This window comes from Neofelis nebulosa, chromosome 13, assembly GCF_028018385.1.
Source record: "Neofelis nebulosa isolate mNeoNeb1 chromosome 13, mNeoNeb1.pri, whole genome shotgun sequence".
NCBI lineage: Eukaryota > Metazoa > Chordata > Mammalia > Carnivora > Felidae > Neofelis > Neofelis nebulosa.
Genome location: NC_080794.1, coordinates 92,246,344 through 92,264,441, shown reverse-complemented (window position 1 = coordinate 92,264,441; position 18,098 = coordinate 92,246,344). Strand labels below are relative to the sequence as shown.

The 18,098-nt window shown below is 63.7% G+C and overlaps 2 protein-coding genes across 8 annotated transcripts; both read left to right on the top strand.

The window, feature by feature from the left end:
* The first annotated feature begins 359 nt into the window (after positions 1 to 359).
* ADAM8 (ADAM metallopeptidase domain 8) lies at positions 360 to 11,519 on the top strand. Of its 3 annotated transcripts, XM_058698218.1 has the most exons (25): positions 360 to 564; positions 1,654 to 1,757; positions 2,648 to 2,724; positions 2,809 to 2,887; positions 2,977 to 3,053; positions 3,400 to 3,583; positions 3,938 to 4,000; positions 4,093 to 4,161; positions 4,320 to 4,489; positions 4,616 to 4,697; positions 5,000 to 5,148; positions 5,232 to 5,409; positions 5,611 to 5,700; positions 5,846 to 6,035; positions 6,112 to 6,193; positions 6,409 to 6,571; positions 7,022 to 7,099; positions 7,662 to 7,746; positions 8,052 to 8,186; positions 8,321 to 8,432; positions 8,845 to 9,004; positions 9,443 to 9,508; positions 9,679 to 9,729; positions 10,477 to 10,557; positions 10,969 to 11,519. In XM_058698218.1, the coding sequence occupies exons 1-25, from the start codon at positions 522 to 524 to the stop codon at positions 11,017 to 11,019; spliced, it is 2,619 nt and encodes an 872-aa protein (XP_058554201.1). In that variant the 5' UTR covers positions 360 to 521; the 3' UTR covers positions 11,020 to 11,519. The 3 variants fall into 3 exon arrangements, with proteins under 3 accessions (XP_058554201.1, XP_058554202.1, XP_058554203.1); XM_058698219.1 differs by lacking the exon at positions 8,052 to 8,186 and having other exon boundaries at positions 5,611 to 5,742; XM_058698220.1 differs by lacking the exon at positions 8,052 to 8,186 and having other exon boundaries at positions 361 to 564; positions 10,969 to 11,455.
* Positions 11,496 to 16,997, top strand: LOC131493623 (sperm flagellar protein 1-like). Of its 5 annotated transcripts, none has more exons than XM_058698234.1 (7): positions 11,599 to 11,837; positions 12,304 to 12,415; positions 13,463 to 13,613; positions 13,964 to 14,030; positions 14,377 to 14,464; positions 14,557 to 14,659; positions 16,625 to 16,997. In XM_058698234.1, exons 1-7 carry the CDS (start codon positions 11,696 to 11,698, stop codon positions 16,718 to 16,720), a joined length of 759 nt encoding a protein of 252 aa, XP_058554217.1. In that variant the 5' UTR covers positions 11,599 to 11,695; the 3' UTR covers positions 16,721 to 16,997. The 5 variants fall into 5 exon arrangements, with proteins under 5 accessions (XP_058554214.1, XP_058554216.1, XP_058554215.1 ...); XM_058698235.1 differs by having other exon boundaries at positions 11,702 to 11,837; positions 12,304 to 12,490; positions 13,468 to 13,613; XM_058698231.1 differs by lacking the exon at positions 12,304 to 12,415 and having other exon boundaries at positions 11,496 to 11,837.
* Positions 16,998 to 18,098: the final 1,101 nt, after the last annotated feature.

Sequence of the window (18,098 nt, the reverse complement as noted above, 5' to 3'; positions counted from 1 at the left end):
CATCCGCACCTGAGCACCCCCCAACCTCTGAGCCTTACTCAAGCTGCTGCCCCGCCAGGCTGCAGGACGAGCCTGGGCTCCTCACCTGCACCCGGGAGGGTGCAGACTTGCAAGGGGGGGCCCGGCTTGGCCCGTTCGCGGCCCCCTTCGTTAGTGCCGTCCACGTTTATGACGTTCCTCCTTGTGGACACCAGAGGCCGTTCGGGAGCCCCCCTCCTCGTGGACACCAGGGGCCCAGGAGTAGACGCCGTCTGGGCGCGGGACGGGGGCCTCCCCCAGCGGAGGCCCAAGCCCCGCCCCCCCGGCCGTCAGAGGGGCCGATAGGCTGCGGGCCGGGGGCTGGGCTCCGGGGCGGGGGAGGGCCCTTCCAGCCTAGAGCGCGGCGGCCAGACCGAGTTTCGAGCGCGGGGCTGTCCCCAGTTCGCGCTGTGTCCTGGACCTGGACCCTGGACCCCGGACCCCGGACCCCCGACCCCCTGTACGCTCCCTGTTCCCGCCCCGGACGCCTGTGTGCGTCCCCCATGCGCCGCCTCGGACTCCCGCTGTTCGCTCTGTGGCTGCAAGGTGAGTGCCAGGGCGAGGGGCTGTCCCCTGGCCGTCTGCACCCCGCCGAGCTCTGGAACAGACCCAGCGGTTGGGCGCTTGGAAGGGAGCCCTCAGCTCAGAGCCCTCAGGTGACAGGCAGAAACTTCAAAAGGGAACCAGGGAGAAGTAGCTTAGGGCGTGTCCCCAGAGCTGGTCCCGCCAGCGCTGGTCCCGCCAGCGCTGGTCCCGCCAGCGCTGGTCCCGCCAGCGCTGGTCCCGCCAGCGCTGGTCCCGCCAGCGCTGGTCCCGCCAGCGCTGGTCCCGCCAAGGATTCAGGGCAAGGTGGAGAACCCCATGGCCTACCCACCCCGGGGCCTTGGGGTGAGTGCCCACTCCCACCTGGACTCCCCAGCGTGGCAAGGAAGGGAGGACCGAGGAGCAATGGCCTGGGGCCAGGTATAGGTGGTAGTCTACCCCGCCCCCCCACAGGGGACCCACCTCTGGTTGGGGGAGAAGCCAAGTGTGCTACTGGCCCCAGCTCTCACCGCTGCTCCTGGGAGCTTTCTGGGCGCTTTCTGAGCTGGGGTGCGGTGGTGTCCCAGCCCCCCAGGCTGGAGGGGGTCATTTCTCTGGCAGGCAGGGCCCCTTTCTTCAGGAGGTTTGCGAGATAACGGTTATGGAAACACTTGGCCTAACACTTTGAGAGAGACACAGAAAAGGGTGTGCTGGTGCTCCAGTTCTGGGCCTCACCCCCACTCCCTGGGCTGTTTGTTGTCGGATACCTGGGAGCTTCTAGATTTGGGCTGGGTGAACGGCCTGCCAGGCAGGCCAGTGGGCTCCCCAGTTAGGCGCAATTATGGGAGACATTGAGATGGCAAGGAGGGCCCTTGTGTGCCCTTGGACCCAAGGGAGGGGAGGGGACGTCTAGGTCAACCCTGGGCTCTGAGGGAGGAGCTGTCCTGGCAGCCAGGGCAGGGTCCTGTGGCCTCTGAACCCAGAACCTGACACCTGGTCCTTGGGCAGCAGAACTGGGTCTCCAAATCTCTGGTCCCTGCGCTGCTAGAGGACTCCCCCAGAGACAGAGATACAGACCCACCACAGGCCTGCTGACCCCCTTCTCTCCCACAGTGGCCGCCCCCAGTGTCCCCCTTCCCCATGTGGAGCAGTACGAGGTGGTGTGGCCCCAACGTCTGCCACAACCCCGTGCTCGCCGAGCCCTGCCCTCCCACTCGGTAAGTTTCAGCCAGGGAAGCTGGCCTGGGGTCCCTCCTGTAGTTCCCAGTGGGCCCAGCCAGTTATGAAGAGGCAGCCTGTGGGGCTGAGGGCCAGGTGGGCTTCTGAGAGGGCTCACAGCCCTCCTGGGCCGCCTGGACTGCCTCCACCCCCAGGCCTCACCTTCCTACTTCCTGCCTCGCCCTGCCCTCTAGTGGGTGGGGGTGCCTTTCAGGAACCCTGCTGGCCCTGGCCACGCCCCAGTTTCACTCAAGGGCTGGATCCTCAAATCTCTCCTAGGCTAGAGGGGATGGCTCACCAGAGGCGTGTTTATGGTGACGCACCTTTGTGAGGCATCTGGGGCTGGCCTGGGGTTCCCCAAGGCTGCCTGGGGGCATTCTTAAAATCCACGTGGGTGTGCCTGTGAGTGTGGAGACCGCCCTCTCCTGACCTCAGTATCTGGGAAAAGCCTTCCTCCACCCTGGGCCCTCATCCCACCCTGGGGGCGGTACACCCTGGGGGCGGTTCCAAGGTCAGCGAGGTCAGCCGCCGGGGCTCTCCCCTGGGGTGCCCCCTCATGGGCCCTGCCCCCACCTCCTCTGCTGCAGTGGTTCTAAGGGCAGCCTGGCAGGGTCATGTCTCTGTCCCCCCCCCCCCCCCCCCCTGCTTCCTGGGGAATGGGATCCCAGTCATTACCCTTGTGTGGACCGATGGGGAAAATGAGATCTAGAGCCCCAACCTCCTAATACCGGCCTGACTCTGAATGACCCCGAGGCCTCCTCTGAGGGTCTTTCAGGTTTCAGAGTACTCCGGACTTGGGCAGCATCCCCACCCAGCCGAGCTCCACTGCCCCCAGGTTTGAGGTGGGGTACGCCCCTCACCCTGGACCCCTCCCTCTCCCCTGCCTCAGGACCGGTACCCGGAGAGTGTGAGCTATGTCCTTGGGGCCCAAGGGCACAACTTCACCCTGCACTTGCGGAAGAACAGGTAAGTGGAGGCCGGGCCTGCAGGGTCTCAGCACGCCCACGCCGGTCCCACACATGCCCCCAGCACCTGGTGGCTCTTTTCCAGGGAGCTGGTGGGCTCGGGCTACACGGAGACCTACAGCACGGCCAACGGCTCCCAAGTGACGGAGCAGCTACAGAGGCAGGTACAGGCCCCTGGCCGGCGCCCCCCAAGGACTGTGGTGGGCAGAGGGAGCACAGGGCTGTGCACCACTTACCCTCCCATCTCCTGCAGGATCACTGCTTCTACCAGGGCCACGTGGAGGGGCACGAGCATTCTGCCGCCAGCCTCAGCACCTGTGCCGGCCTCAGGTGGGTGGGCATTGCACACCCGGGGAGGGGGGTGTCAGCACATCAGTGCCTCAGCCCTCCCCCACATGCCCCAAGGAGGTAAACCGAGGCCAAGGAAAGCGGGGCTTCACATGGCAGCCTTTCTGCACACGGGTGTCTGTCCTGTTAGAAGTCACGGGTCCCCTAAGCTATGCAGCTCTCCTAGGGCTGTGGGTGCTGTCCCCAGTGTACCACTTCCCTGGGGGGCCTGTGTCCTCGGGCACCAGAAGGAGGCCTTCTGTCCTGCAAGGGTTTGTCCTCCCCAGATGGGCATGGGGTCGGGGGGGATGTGCTAATTTGGAACCTGCTGGCTTCCTTCTGCCCTCAGGGGCTTTTTCCGGGCTGGCTCGACTGTCCACCTGATTGAGCCCCTGGATGGGGCCAGTGAAGAGGGGCGGCATGCGCTGTACCAGGCAGAGCACCTGCAGCAGAAGGCCGGGACCTGCGGGGTCAGCGATTCCAGCTTGGAGAAGGCCTTGGGGCCTCGGATCTCAGCAGCCTTCAGGCCCCGGGTGAGCGGGCGCCCCCCCCCCCCCCCCACCAGCTTCATCATCTCCAGTCTGCTGGGGCTGTGCGTCCCCTAGACTGCAGTGTGGTCAGCTGAAGCTGAGTGGGGGTTCTGTCCACCATCCCCATAGTCAGGGTGTCTCCGAGCAGTCCCCATGGCCAGTGGGCCTGGACCTGACTCCACCGGCAGCTGCAGAGATAGCTCTAGTCTGCACTGGAGCCTCCTGGACGGTCCCCCCAGGAGTGAGCAGGGGGCTGGTGCCAGCTCCAGGTCCCTGGGACAGGGTCGGTATGTGAAGACTGGGCCTAGGTCAGCAGGGCGGTGGCTGGGGCGGCTCACCAGCTTCTTGTGCCCCCAGAACTGGCTGCTGCCCCGGGAAACCCGCTACGTGGAGCTGTACGTGGTCACGGACAGTACAGAGGTAGTGCGGGGTGGGGCGCGGGGGCGGGGGCTGGGGCAGGGGCTGGGGCAGGCCAGTGGGCTGCGTGTACCTGACGGTCTGCCGTCCTTCAGTTCCAGCTGTTGGGGAGCAGAGAGGCTGTACGCAGGCGGGTGCTGGAGGTGGTGAACCATGTGGACAAGGTGGGGGCCGCTCCCTCCCAGCTCAGTAGAAACCCTGGTTGTAGAGATGGGGGGGCACGGCCAGCAGGTGGGACCGTGGGCTAGGTGAGCAGGGAGTGGCCTCTGTGTCTTTGGCCCTTGCTGTCCCTGAGCTTGACCAAGGGGTTCTCTGCCCGAAGCTTTATCAGGAGCTCAATGTCCGTGTCGTCCTGGTGGGCCTGGAGATCTGGAACCACAGGGACGGGATTCACGTGAGCTCCCACGCCAACACCACACTGGAGAACTTCCTCACCTGGCGGGCGCAGAAACTGGCGGGGCGTTACCAGCACGACAACGCGCAGCTGATCACGTATGTGGGCAGTGGACGCAGAGAGCTGGGCCCTTGCAGCCAGGGAGGGCTGTGTGAGAACGAGGGGCACGCGGGAGGGAGGCAGCTTTCAGGGCATCCACGTCCACGCACGCCTCTTGTTTCCAGCGGGGTCGACTTCACCGGGACCACCGTGGGACTGGCCAAGGTGTCGTCCATGTGCTCCCGGGGCTCAGGGGCTGTGAACCAGGTGTGCAGGCAATCTGGCCTAGGCTTGCTGGCTTCTGGGTGGGGAGCCCGGTTCGGAGCTGGAGCGGAGTGCGTGAAGGGGAGCCCCGAGGACCTAGGTCCACATGCTCGTCCCCGAGCCATCCACATGGGCTGGAACACCTGGATGGCCACCTCCCCTGGAGGATGGGTTGGAGCTTTGAGAAGCGTGGTTGGCAGGAGGCCGCGCCCAGCACCCAGCCTTACCTGGGGCAGTGGGGGTGGGGCGCGGGTGGGGGTGGGGGTGGTGCAGGCAGCACCAGCCAGCACAGCCTCTCCCTGTAGGACCACCACCAGAACCCCATCGGTGTGGCGTCCACCATGGCCCACGAGATGGGCCACAACCTGGGCATGGCCCATGACGAGAACATTCAAGGCTGCTACTGTCCCGTGCCGCGGGAAGGTGGCGGCTGCGTCATGGCGGCCAGCATCGGGTGAGGCCCAGGTCTGCCTGCGGAGCGGGGTGTCCCAGTGCCCCCCACCTGCACCCCCTGACAGAGTCACCCCCCTCCCCCAGCGTCAAGTTCCCCAGAATGTTCAGCCAGTGCAGCCGTGCCGACCTGGAGCTGTTCGTGGAGGAGCCCCGGACGGGCTGCCTGGACAACGCCCCAGACCCTGGCCGGCTGGTGGGCGACCCCGTGTGTGGGAACTGGTTCGTGGAACGTGGGGAGCAGTGTGACTGCGGCCCACCCCAGGTACACAGGCCCCCGTCTCCGTCCCGCAAGCGGGGGCGTCCACGCCTGACCCACCAGGTGCCCTGCGCGCCACAGCCACACGGCAGAAAACGCTCCTGTTCGCTGACGCCCGTCACCACCCGCAGGGGCTGCTGGGGAGGGGGTCCTGGGGTCCACCTGGAGCCCGCTCTGACCTTTGCTGTGTCCGGCCCTGCCCTCCAGGACTGTCGGAACCCCTGCTGTAACGCCACCGCCTGCCAGCTGGCCCACGGGGCCGAGTGTGCACAGGGCGCCTGCTGCCGGGAGTGCAGGGTGAGTGCGACACCTCCTGCTCCGGCCCGGCTGTGCCCGCAGGTCAGCGGGTGGGAAGGGCCCCGGGTACATGCCTGCCGGCGCGGGAGGCACGGGTCTGTTTGCGGGCCTGTGTTCCCCAGGTGAGCTCTGCTCTTCCGGGCAGGTGACGCCCGCCGGTGAGCTGTGCCGTCACCCAAAGGACGCATGTGACCTCGAGGAGCACTGTGACGGCCAGCAGCCGGGGTGCCCAGAGGACGCCTTCCAGGAGAACGGCACACCCTGCCCGGGCGGCTACTGCTACAACGGAGCCTGCCCCACGCTGGCCCGGAGGTGCCAGGACCTGTGGGGGCCAGGTGAGGCAGGGGACCCCAGGCCCACGGGCGGCCGCGGGTCCTGAGCGGGACGACTGACCTCCTCCTGCCCCCACAGGCTCATGGGTTGCCGTGGAAAGATGCTACACCTACAGCATCTCGCCCGACTGTAAGGGCGGGATCCCCCTTGGCTCCAGCAGGTGAGCGGTTGTAGTCTGGCTGCCCGGGGACCGAATCAGGGGGTTCTCCAGGGGGCCCAGCCTGCCTTTCGGTGAGTACCCATCAGTGGACCCCACAGCCTGCCCAAGGGTTCTGGACCTCGCTTCCCGCAGCTCCCCCGGTCCTCCTAAGGGGGGTGGGGTCAGCACGCACCAGACAGGAGACCCAGCAGAGCATGGATGTTCCTCTTGCACAGGGTCAACAAATGTGGCGTCCTGTACTGTGAGGGGGGACAGAAACCCCCAGAGCAGAGCTCCTGCACCCTCACCTCCTCCTCGGCTGCTTGCCAGGCCCTCGTCCTGGAGGGAGGTGTTGGCTACGAGCCAGTGCCTGAAGGCACCAAGTGTGGCGAGGAGAGGGTGAGCGCCCAGAGCCCCCCGACCCCGTTTGCTGGAGGGCACATCAGCTGGCTGCAGCGTTTGGGGGATTTTGAGGGCTGTGAGCCTGGACGTGTCCCACGTGGCAGTCAGGCTGCTAGACCCACAGGTCCTAAACTTGTGACCCAAGGACTGTGCACAGGGACTCTGTCTTTTGTTCATGTGGTTTGTTCACCTTTCCCTTGGGCAAGTCCCCCCAAGGCACCCACCGCACCCCTAGAAGGGTGGGGCCAGTCCTCTGGCCCTGGTGGGCTGGCCGGCCAGCTGGCAGAGGGCATATACACCAAGCCTGGATGCCGGGACCACAGCCAATCTCCCCCAAAGCTCACCGGGCAGGCTGTGGGGCAGCGTCAGCCGACGTTAGAAGTTGGGGTACAGGGGCTTGAAGCAGCCCTAGAATGGCTGCCTGAGGAGACACTCCCTGCCCTCCAGATTTGCTGGAAAGGACGCTGCGAGCACCTGCAAGTTTACAGATCCAGAAACTGCTCCGCCCAGTGCAACAACCATGGGGTACGTGAGTCCACGGGACATCCCGCCACCTGCCTTTTGGGGCTGAAGGAGACTGGTAGGCGGTGCTCAAGATGAGCCCAGGTGAACAGGGGACAGGGCCAGCGCCCGGGGGCTGAATAGCAGCTGAGGGACTGAGCTGGTGGGGACCTGGGCGTCCCATGTGAGCACTGAGGCCCAGGGCAGTCGTGCTGGGGAACCTGTGGGCTGCTTGTGGTTGAAATGACCCGCTGTGAAATGTGGCTACTGTGGTCAGTTCTCAGTAACCTGTGTGGTGATGCCGGGACCCAGAGCTTGAAACAAGGGGCTGGAGCGCCCCCCTCGGGGGCTCCCGTCTCAGGGAGGCCTGGGGGTGGGCCCTGAGAACAGCCCACGAGAAGCTGCCCGGCCTGCGCCTCCCGCGCCTGCGGTGCTGGGAAGCAGGGCCCTCCTCTGTTGTCAGCATGTTCCCTCGGCCTTGGTCGTGGCAGCTCGTGGGTGAGCTCGGCCTGTCCTCCATCAGTGGGGGCCGCAGCAGAGCCCCTCCTGGGCCTGAGGCCTGGCCCTGACCCCCACTCACCCCCAGGTGTGCAACCACAAGGAGGAGTGCCAGTGCCACCCGGGGTGGGCACCACCCCACTGCACAGAGCTGCTGCCCTCCGTGCACACAGGTACGTCCAGCCGCCTTGGGGCCCGCACGTCTGTACAACCTGACGGGGTCCAGACCACATGGGCAGGGCTGACAAGGACACCATGTGCCCACAGATCCCTCCGGGCATTGTTAGATTCAACCCCACGCTTTCTGGCCCCACAGGTCTGGGCCTGTGTGGCCACCTGGGCCCCAATGAGACAGACGAGAGGCCCATCCTAGAGGGAGGGCACAGGAGCAGTGACAGGAAGCGCTAGCCCCTTTGCCGGGTCCTCAGCCCCCTTCTGAGTCTGTGGGCCCCCACTGCCACCGTGTCTTCCTCTGCAGCAACCACTGTGCGTGTAGCCGGCCACAGCACCACCCCCTCCAGGGCCTGGCCAGACCTGGCTCATGTCACTGTGGGCCCGGGGCCAGCTACCACTAAGCCCTCCAACTCATCATCTGAGAGCCTGGAGTGCTGTTGTAATGTACTGGGTCTCTGTGCTGAGGGTCCTCAGACAGGCCCTGGGCTCTAGGGAGGGTCCCAGGGTTCTGGGCTCACTGGCTCTCCCAGCCCTCACTACCCTCTTGACATCTGGCCTTGTGCACCCCTCCAGGGTCCAGGAGCCTCCTGATGGTCGTGCTGGTGCCTGCGGTGCTCCTGGTGGCTCTGGCCCTCCTGGCAGGTGCAGTCATCTACCGAAAGGCCTGGGGCCGCAACCCTTGGGGGTAAGCCTGCTCTGGGGTTGCAACACACACGTTGTCATGTGCAGGGAGACCTTCTGCTCACAGTTGGGAAATGCCCGCTGCTGTTTGAGGAAGAAGAAACATAGCCCTTCCCGGAGAGGGCTTTGGGGCCTCTGCCTCTCACTGGGTGGGGGGAACAGGTGATGACCTTTGGTGACAGGTGGATGGTCTGCCTCTCTGTCCCCCCACACAACCCCTCAACCTCTGCTGGCACCGGAACACGTGGGATGACGTGGGCTTGCAGAAGCCGGCCCGTACCAGCCAGGGTCCGAGCTGCCGTGGGACCTCACCCCACTTTGCTGGGTGCAGGACACGCCAGGAGCCCCTGGGTCCCTGGGTCCCTGGGTCAGACCCTGAGGCCAGGACACACTGACCAGTCTTGCTTTCTCCCCAGGACTGCAGCACCCAAGACCGCCATTGGGCTCTCCAACCCCCTGTTCCACGAGGGGCGCGGTGTGCCAGCCAAGGGTGGGGCTCCGGGCCCCCACCACCACCCCAGCCAGCCCGCCAGGCCCGCGGTCCCCAGGGCGACCCCCAAGCAGCCGCCCCCTGCTGTAAGCATTGCATCCCACTGTCCCCGATGGGCTTTGGAGGCCACCCCATCCCTCACAACAGGGCTTAGAGCTGGCCTGCAGAGCAGAGGCAGGCTTTAGGGCCTGCAGTCTGAGAACCTACGTGAGCCAGTGACAGAACTGGAGCTTGAACTTGAACCTGAGACTCTTGGCCTCTGCACGGTCAGTCAGAAGGTGTTAAGGCCCAGATCCCCTCCGTTGCTGTCCACCTCCTCCGAGCCCCCTACAAGGCTGAGGAAAGGGAGCATGGGAGGCCCAGCCGGGCTCAGGCCTTGCTGAGCAGCGGGGTGACGGAGAGCCCTCCACGCACACTTTATTCTTCCTCTGGGAGGGGCGGGAACCTTGGGTCCTGCGCTGGGAGCGCAGCTGGAGGCAGGCAGCCCTCCTGTGAGACCCAGGCTACCTGTCCGTTCCCTCCAGCCTCCAGCCGCCACGTCCAAACCCCCCTCCACAGTTCCTGTGTACACCTGGCCGCCCCCAGACCAGGTGAGCAGCGGTGGGCCCGAGCAGCCAGGCCATCTGGGGACTGGATTTGGTGGGCAGGGATCTCAGGAGGGCTGATGGCCCAGCCCGGAGGGACAGCACGAGTGCTAGACCTGGGGCCTAGGTAGGCCGAGCTCAGGCCTAGTCTGATCGCTGCCCCTCCTTCCCACCAGCTCAGACCTGCTCCGCCTGCCAAGCCCCTCCCTGAACTGAAGCCCAAGCAGGTGAGAGCCTCCCCCAGCTACACCTGTGCCCCTCGCTGGTGGCAGGGGCTCCGTGGCCAGTGTCTGCGGTTTCTCTGCATAAAGCCCTTGGCGTCCCTTTGGAGCTGACGTCTGGAGATGCTCTGAGATACACAGTCGATTACTCCTTCCACTGTGACCCCCGTGTCTGTGTCTGTCCGTGGGCCTGCCAGCAGCAACCATTACTGTGGCGTTTGCTTGATGGAGACTCTTTCTCTTTGTAACTTTTTAAACTAACTTTAGACTTACAGTAAAGCTGCAAAAATAGCCTCAGGAGGGACTTTGACAGGAAAACGGGGGCAGTTGGGACAGAAAGGTTTCTGGCCAAGGAGTGGTGATTGGGAACGGCACACCCAGGGTCACCCCTGGGGATGGGTGACCAGTGCCCACCCCTACCTCCCCAGGCCTCCTCCTGAACCTGACCAGCACACAGATGCAAGTTTTAGTGAATTCTTGGCTTTTGAACTTCCCAAGACCCACTTTCTGGCAATTTAAGAGCTTTTCTTGGGAAACACTGGGCTGGGAGGGGTGGGGGCAGGGATGTCGAGGGAGAGGGGGAGGTGGTGATGGGCCCAGGAATGGGGTTCTGCCACGTTTGGGCTTCATGCTGCCCACGGTGGCAGCCACGGGTTGGGGGCACTCTGCAAGGTGCACAGGAGCAGGGCAGACCTGGGGAGCTTTGCACCAAGGGGCTGTCAGATGGTGTCCACCGTCTGCTGTGTCCTCCAGGTTGTCAAGCCGATCTTCCCACCCCCGATGCCACCGGTCAAGCCTGGGGCTGGAGGAGCCCATCCTGGACCGCCGCCACAGGTGAGCCTCTCACACCCAGGGCTCTGGGTAGCAGGGTGAGCCTCTCCCCCACCGCACTGCCCTGACACTGTCCCGACACTGTCCCTGTCCGAGGAAAGGAAAAGTTAGGGGCCGTAGATATAACATCCACTTTATACTCGGTCAGAGGACGGGCTTTTCCCTGACCACCACTCCTACCGGCTGTGAGTCTGCCTTTTCTTCCTGTTAGTACAAGTGAGAAAGTCTAACGGCTGCAAGACGTCAGCTGTCAGTCTTATGGCTTGCGGCCCTCACTGCTGTCACTGCACCGGAGCCACTGCATGTTGCATGAGCCGAGACCTGCATCTTAAGAAATGTGAAAGGAAGTGAGATTAAGTTGTGCTCCTGGCGAAGCTGGTGGATTTCGGCATCGGTTCTTTTTCCTCCTCCCAGGGCGTAGTCGGTCCCAAGGCTGCTCTGAAGCCACCGGTGCAGAGAAGGTGACTCGGGTGCCAGGCCCCGGCCGCAGCGGGGCAGATGTCCTTCATGTTGAAGGGACCGGGCCTGCCCCGCTCTCTGTCCCAGGGGCCGGGTCGCTGTGAGAACTGCTAACTGGGCCGGACTCGCTCTCCACCCCCACCCCCACCCCGCCCGCCGTGCCCCCTGCCCGGATCCTCGCGCTCCCCCCACCCCCACCTCCGGGCTCCCTGCCCTCCGCCCTCGCCCTCGGAGGGGCCGGGTCCGCTGTGAGAAGTGCCAACAGAGTTGGCAGGGCCGGGACCCCGAGAGGCACCTGCGGCCCCCGCTGCTGCTCTGGAGGCCCCTGGCGCGCCTGCAACCGAAACCGCAATGAAAAGTGTGTATTTTATGACAGTTATTGATCGAGTTCTCAATGACGCGAGATTCTTATTAAATCGATGAAAGAGTGTGTGCTCAATAACGTGGAATTCAACTGATAACACGTAAGGGCCCTGTGCTTGTTAAAATAAAATGAACACTGGAAACGGAAAACGCCAAAATCCTACCTTTTCTCCCACCCAGACTTTAGCCGGAAGTCCACCGCCCCCAGCGTACCGGCTGGGGGGCGTGGCTGGCGACCCCCACGGCCCTCCCCTTCCGGCCCCAGGCCCCTCCTGGGCGCCGTCTCCCGGCAACCGCCCCAACAGCCGGTCCCGCGGCCATGCTGGGCGCAGCGGAGCCGACCCCGCGGGCTTCGCCACCGCCGCTGCCGCCCTGCGCCCTCCGCGGCCTCTGCGCCTGGCTGGACGGGCTCCCGCTCAGCCGTCCCAAGCGCCACCTGGCCCGGGACTTCAGCGACGGCGGTGAGGGCCGGGGAGAAGCCGGGGACCGCCGGGGGTGCGGGCAGGGGACTTGGGGGGTGCCTGGCCGGCCGTCAGCAGGCTCCCCGAAAGGAAGGAAGACACCAGAGCGGGGGGCGTGACGGGCGCCGTGGAATGGAGGGGCAGGACGGCTGCACTGCCGGCCCCTGGAGGAGGATGAATGTGGCCGAGAGGGGCCGCCTTTTGGGGGGAGGTCCCCTCGCCTTTCAGCATTCCTGGGGGAGGATGCGGGCAGCCTCAGGGTTCCCTCCAGCAGCTCCTCCGACCTCAGGCCGGCTCCTAGCCCGCCCCTCTGGGGCACCCACACCCTGCTCCGGAGGCCCCTGTGACCGCTCCCCCAGGTCAAGGGCCCTCCCCGGTTCTCCTGCCATGGGAGACGGATGTGTAAGGAAAGGAGGGGCGCTAAGCTCGCCAGGCCAGCCCACCTTGCACCCCCTGCCCCCTCCAGTGATGCTGGCAGAGATCGTGAAGCACTTCCGCCCCCGGCTCGTGGACCTGCATAACTATGTCCCCACCTGCAACACTGACCAGAAACTCAGCAACTGGAGCATCCTCAACAGGCAGGCTTCCCGCCTCCCTGCCTGTCGCGTCGGAGCCCCTGCTCTGCGAGGGCCCTCCCCTCAAGGCTGGCCTGGGTGGGCGGCCTCTCCCCTACCCTCCTGGGCTCTGGGACAAGCTCTTGGGCTGTTTCCCTGTCCGTGTGTGTCCCCCTGTCCCCTGGGGTCTCCCCATCAGCACAGACTCCCAGGGGCTTCCGGCCAAGAGGACTTGGCCGGCACCAGTCAGCTTGAGAGCCACTCAGCAGGGCGTCAGTCAGGCTCCTGCTGACCACACCTCTCACTTCCTGACTCCGCAGAAATTGCAGGTGGACGGCCCGGCTCTGCTCCAGGCACTGGAGGCACTGAAGTGAATGGGCCCCTGTCTCCATGGGGCTGGCAGTACAGTGGGGAGACAGATAAATAAGGAGATGTAACTAGCATCAGTTGTAACGAGTGACATGAAGGACCAGGACCCTGAGAAAATGAGAGCAGAGTGAGGTGTGGGTGACCTAGGGGTGCAGTGGGGAGCAGGCTGCAGAGTCCCTTAGCCCCTGAGGCTGGATGGGGAGGGGAGCTCAGGCTTCCCCGGAGACTCTGGAGGGACTCTGGAGGCCAAGGCCACCACCTGGCTCAGACCTGGCTCGGAGCCCAGAGGGCTAGAGGGAGCACAGGGCTGAGACCTGGGCAGATTCTGCTGGGATGGGGAGGCAGGGAGAGGCCACTGCTCAACTCCAGGGACACAAGAGGTCAGTGGCTCTAGCAGTGTGTGTCAAGTCCCAATTCTGAGCACCTTGGAGGGGAACCAGCAGGACCTCCTCACAGGGCCAGGGGGCACTCAGCCCAGAAGGCCAGCCCTGCTGCGAGACACCCCTGGCCTGACTGGGACACCCCTGGCCTGACTGCTCTGGTCCCAGAGGGGACAGCTGGGGACAAGATGGCTGCTGGGCTCCTCTGGGTGCAGGGCAAGAAGGGGCTCCAGTCCCAGCCTCTCCCCTCCAAGGAAAGCCAGACCCTCCACCTGGTACTACAGGTGCAACCCTGAGGGCTGTCGCCCCGCTTCCTTCGCAGGAAAGTCTTTCACAAGCTGCGTTTGTGGGTCTCAGAGACGGATATCCGAAAGGTGGTGGCCAACACGCCCGGAGCCATCGAGCCCATCTTGTGTGCACTGAGAGAAAAAGTGACGGATGGTGCTGCCCACCAGTACCTGCTTGACCCGGCCGTACGTGTTGGTACCTTTGTATGGTCTCTGACCCTGCTGTGTTTGTTGTGCTGGGATGTGACCCACTTATCTGTCATGATAGTAAAATCAGGAACCAGGTGGTGATGAAGGCCCTGGTCCCCACGGCCCTGGCCTGCGGACCGCAGATAACCTGCAACCCTCTGGAGCCCTCAGGCCTCTTCCAGCCTCACCCACTAGGGCCATGATAACTCCCTGTGCAGAATCTCTCCCGCCCAGGCCAGCCCAGCCTGGGCTCTCTCCACTCCTGTTTGCCACCCCGACCCCCGGTCTGAACAAGGTCAGCCTCTCCTCGGCCTGCCCTTACCATATGACCTTTAAAATGTTTGCAGGGCCCAGGACCCTCTGGTGGGATTGCTGACAGACCACAGGCAGAGCTCACCGCCTCTCTGCACACGGGTAGTATTCCACATCCCCAGATTTGGAGAACTGAGGCCCATCAGAGCCTTCCACGAAGGGCTGCGTCAGAGATGAGTTCACACTCCGGGAGGGCAGGGGCATCCTTGCTCCCAACGCCCCCCAGGCTGCAGCTTCCCAAGGGGGGCCCGCAGGCCTGTCTACACCCCACGCAGGTGCCGTGCCGTTCAGGGACATCCAGGCTGCATCTGGCTGAACTAGGCCAGACCGTGCCTGCATGGTGCCCTCTGGGGCTCAGTGCCCTGCCCCCACCCCACGTGCTGCCATGGGGCAGGATCTTCTGGGGGAAGGGGGGCGGACCCCAGATAAACATCTGCTTACCCCTTAGGCTTGCCGGGCCCCGTGGCACCCTCCAGTGCGAAGACCCCACAGAGTCCGAGGACTCCAGAGAAAACAGGCCGCTGTGTGTGCACGGGGTAGGCCCCTGTCTCTTGACCTGTCTGCTGTTCCACCTTTACCCCACCCCACCCCCAGCCTGTGGGTTAAAGGCTGGGTGTTTGCCTTCTAGTTGGGACCCAGCTGGTGGACCCTGGGGGCACCTGGACTCCAGAGTACAGCAACTACTGGAGGAAAAGGAGCAGGCACTGGCCCTCCTGCAGGAGATGGTCAAGGTACAGTGATCTGGGTGCCCCAGATGCCCAGATACCCCCCAGGAAGGGGAGGGGCTGGTTGTAACCGTTATGGGGAGGTGCTGCCCCCCACCCCCGCCTTCTTGAAACTTGGACTCAGTATGAAGTTTGGCAGTGCTGGGAGAACGTGCATTTAGTTTTATTGTCTAGAAAACAGCTTAATTATGGAACATTCCAAACATACCCAGAAGCGCAGAGGGGTATGGTGGACCTCCAGCCCCCTGTGACTTGCCGCCCAGCCCTGCCGGTTACCAGCCCTCAGAGCCCACAGGGGCTTTGTGGACAGTCACAGGCGCCACCACCCAGAAGTGCTGGATCGCAGGCCCAGGGTCTGGGGGCACTGAGTCAGGTAGTAGGGCTGAGTCAGTGCAGGGCTGGTGGGAGGTGTGCAGGCCACCCCAGTCGGGTCTCAGCATGAAAGGGGCTGTCAAGAATTGTGAGGACAGCGCAGTTCCCTAGCGGATGCCCAAATGTTGATGAGCTGTTTTCTTGAGGAAGCAGGAAGGTGATATCATCGTGCGGTTTGAGTTTGCCAAAGGGCAGCAGAGAGGGAAGTGATAAGCAGAAATGGAGCTGCTGCCGCGGTGAGGTCACCCTCGTGCCCACACCCGTGGCAAGGTGGATCCTGACTGCTGCACTGTAGGGCGCCTGGAGGGAAGGTGGCTGCACTCGGCACGGTCGGACGCTGTCCCCGTGAGAGAGAGTAGACTCGGGGTGCGGGGTGCGGGGGGTCCTGGGAGCAGCAGCTGTGGGGCCGGCAGGAGCCCCCCGTGTCAGCTGGAGCAGGATGTCCGTCACAGTGGACCGCGCTAGTCAGCGTGTGGCCTGGTGTCGGCGTGGGGCCACCGTAGCCGGCTGCAGGGGATGATGGCGTGCCGCGGCGTGCTGGCCCACGCTGTCCAGCGAGCAGGGAAGGGACTCGTCGGCTGAGACGCCAGCTGCCCGCCTTGACCGGCTGGAGCCATCTGTCCTTAGTTGGGGCATGGGCTGTCACGCCGTTGACCTCACTTTGGAGTTTGGGGGCAGACACGGTTTTTCACGTCCAGCTATTTCCTTTCTCTGGGCTGCTCGGGCAGGGTCTGTGCTTCCAGCAGGGAAGGTCTGTGATGTGGCTCGGGAGGGCACCCCAGGCAGGACAGCCTGGGGAGGGGGTGTGGAGCCTGGTGCTTCCTCCTGCACGAACACGCGCCCAAGAACGTTTGCTTGGCTATTTCTTGTTTTTTCAACTTATTTATTTTTTAAGTTTTATTTATTTAAGTAACTCTGCACCCAGTGTGGGGCTCGAACTCATGAACCTGAGATCAAGAGTCACCTGTTCTTCTGAGTGAGCCAGCCAGTCACCCTTAGGCTCTTAACATTTATTTATTTATTTATTTATTCATTCATTCATTCATTCATTCATTTATTTATTTATTTTTGAGAGAGAGATAGAGAGAGAGCACAAGGAGACGGGGGCAGGACACAGGATCCAAAGCGGGCTCTGCGCTGACAGCAGCAAGCCCCACGTGGGGCTCGAACTTATGAACCATGAGATCACGACCTGAGCTGAAGGCAGAGCTCAGCCGGCGGAGCCCCTCAGGCACCCCTGGCTATTAACTTGTAGAAATAAACGTTGCACATGCTCCCCAGATGCAGTGCATGCATTCAGTCAACATTAATTCCGCAAGCATGCTCTGAAAACCTGCCAGGGGACCAGGCAAGGCTTTTCCGTTTGCAGAGGGGACAGGCTGGGGGGCTCCAAGAGGCCTTGCCAGCTCTGGCCAGCCGGGAGCCAGGAGTGCTCCAGAAAGGGTGAGGCAGGAAAACCAGCCCCTCCCATAACCACCCCCCTTCTTCTCACGTCCCGCCCTCCCTCACGCTGTTGCTACTGCTGGGAGCCCCTGAACGCTTGGCCACCCAGCTCTGGCACCCAGCGTGCTGCTTTCAGAGACGTGTGCTTTCCTGAAGATTTTGCAGATGAAGGTGGTCAGGCTGGAGCACCTGGTAAAGCTGAAGGACCAGCGGATTGGAGAGCTGACGAGAGCCGCGGGCGAGCCCCAGTGACCAAGAGTGGCAGCGGAGAAAGGCTCCTCCGAGAGGCTCGAGGGGCCACCCCTCCCAAGTCCACTAAACCTTGGACTTGAGCCCACACAGAACTCCCCCAGACCAGGGGTCCTTCTGCTTGTGGCTGTGCGCTGTCCAGCAGGCGCAGAGCGGGGACACCCATGTACAGAGTGCTTCAGGGGGCCTCGGTGTGTGGACATCCACGCAGTGGAGGCCGGGGGTTCCAGCCCACCCCAGAGACCTGTTTGGATATGAAGACCTGGTCTCGTTCCCTTGAGCCCCTGAGGTGTCCTGTCCTCATTGTGTCTGTGAGCACAGAAAGTTCCGGTCTGTAGGGTGTTGCGTTGGTGTAGTGGCAGGGGAGGGGGGTGGCTGGGCCAGCCAGCAACATCCTGTGTCAGCCAAACCCAAGTCTCATGGAAGATTCTGGATCCTGTAGAAACAGCACACTGGGAAGTGTGTCCCTGGGTTCAGTCCTTTTTCTCTGCAAAGGGAGCACGTGAGTGTCGGGAAGGGCCATCCGAGCTGCTGTGCAGGCACTGGGTCGGGGTGCCTTGCAGAGACCCCCAGATGGACTGACCAGTTCCTGCACTTTGCTTGGGAGAGTTTGGGGGTCAGGATGGAGCTGGAACTTGACCCAGCATCGCCGTGGCCTTCTCCCCATGGGATAGACCCGCTTCCTGCACGTGGGGCCCTGTCCCTGGGTCAGGGACTTCGGGGCAGTACGCTGGAGGGGACAGGCAGGGGGTTGCATTGTCCCGCCGGCTTCTGGGTCCCGAGCCCCTTCGGGGACTCAGGAAGCTGCGTCAAAGCCACAAACCACCTCCAGGGTTTGAGAGTCAGCAGAGCCCTGAGTCAGACAGCCCATGCCTCCCTGAGTCAGACAGCTTGTCTCTCGGCCTCTGAAGCCACTGAAGCACGCACGGGTCAGGGCTTCAGGCTCAGAGGGTGGGTCCGAGGCTACTGTCGAGAGAACTGGGGCTAAACTGCTTAGAAGCACAACTGAGGCCAAGGATTTGCTCCCCAGCCAGGAGGCACGTGGAGACTCCTGGGTCAAGTGGTCTTGGCCAGCAACCAGGGCCCCAAGGTGGGCTGGGGCAGTGAGGGGTTGGGGGGCATACATCCAGGAGGGGAGCCGTTCTGGAAGAGCCCTCTGCTGCCAGAAGGGCCTGGGAGTGGCAGTCTCGGAGGTCTCCCGTGCAGCCTGCCCCTGGAGCACGAGGGTTTGGGGGGTCCAGGCCTCAAGTAGTAGGGCTCCTAGACCTCAGTGTGTGGGCGTTCACAGCTCAGTTGGGGGGGGGGGCTTCTGCTCAAGGGTCCAGACCCCACCACTTGTGGGCATCTGGGCTACAGATGTCACTTGCTTGTTCCTGGTGTC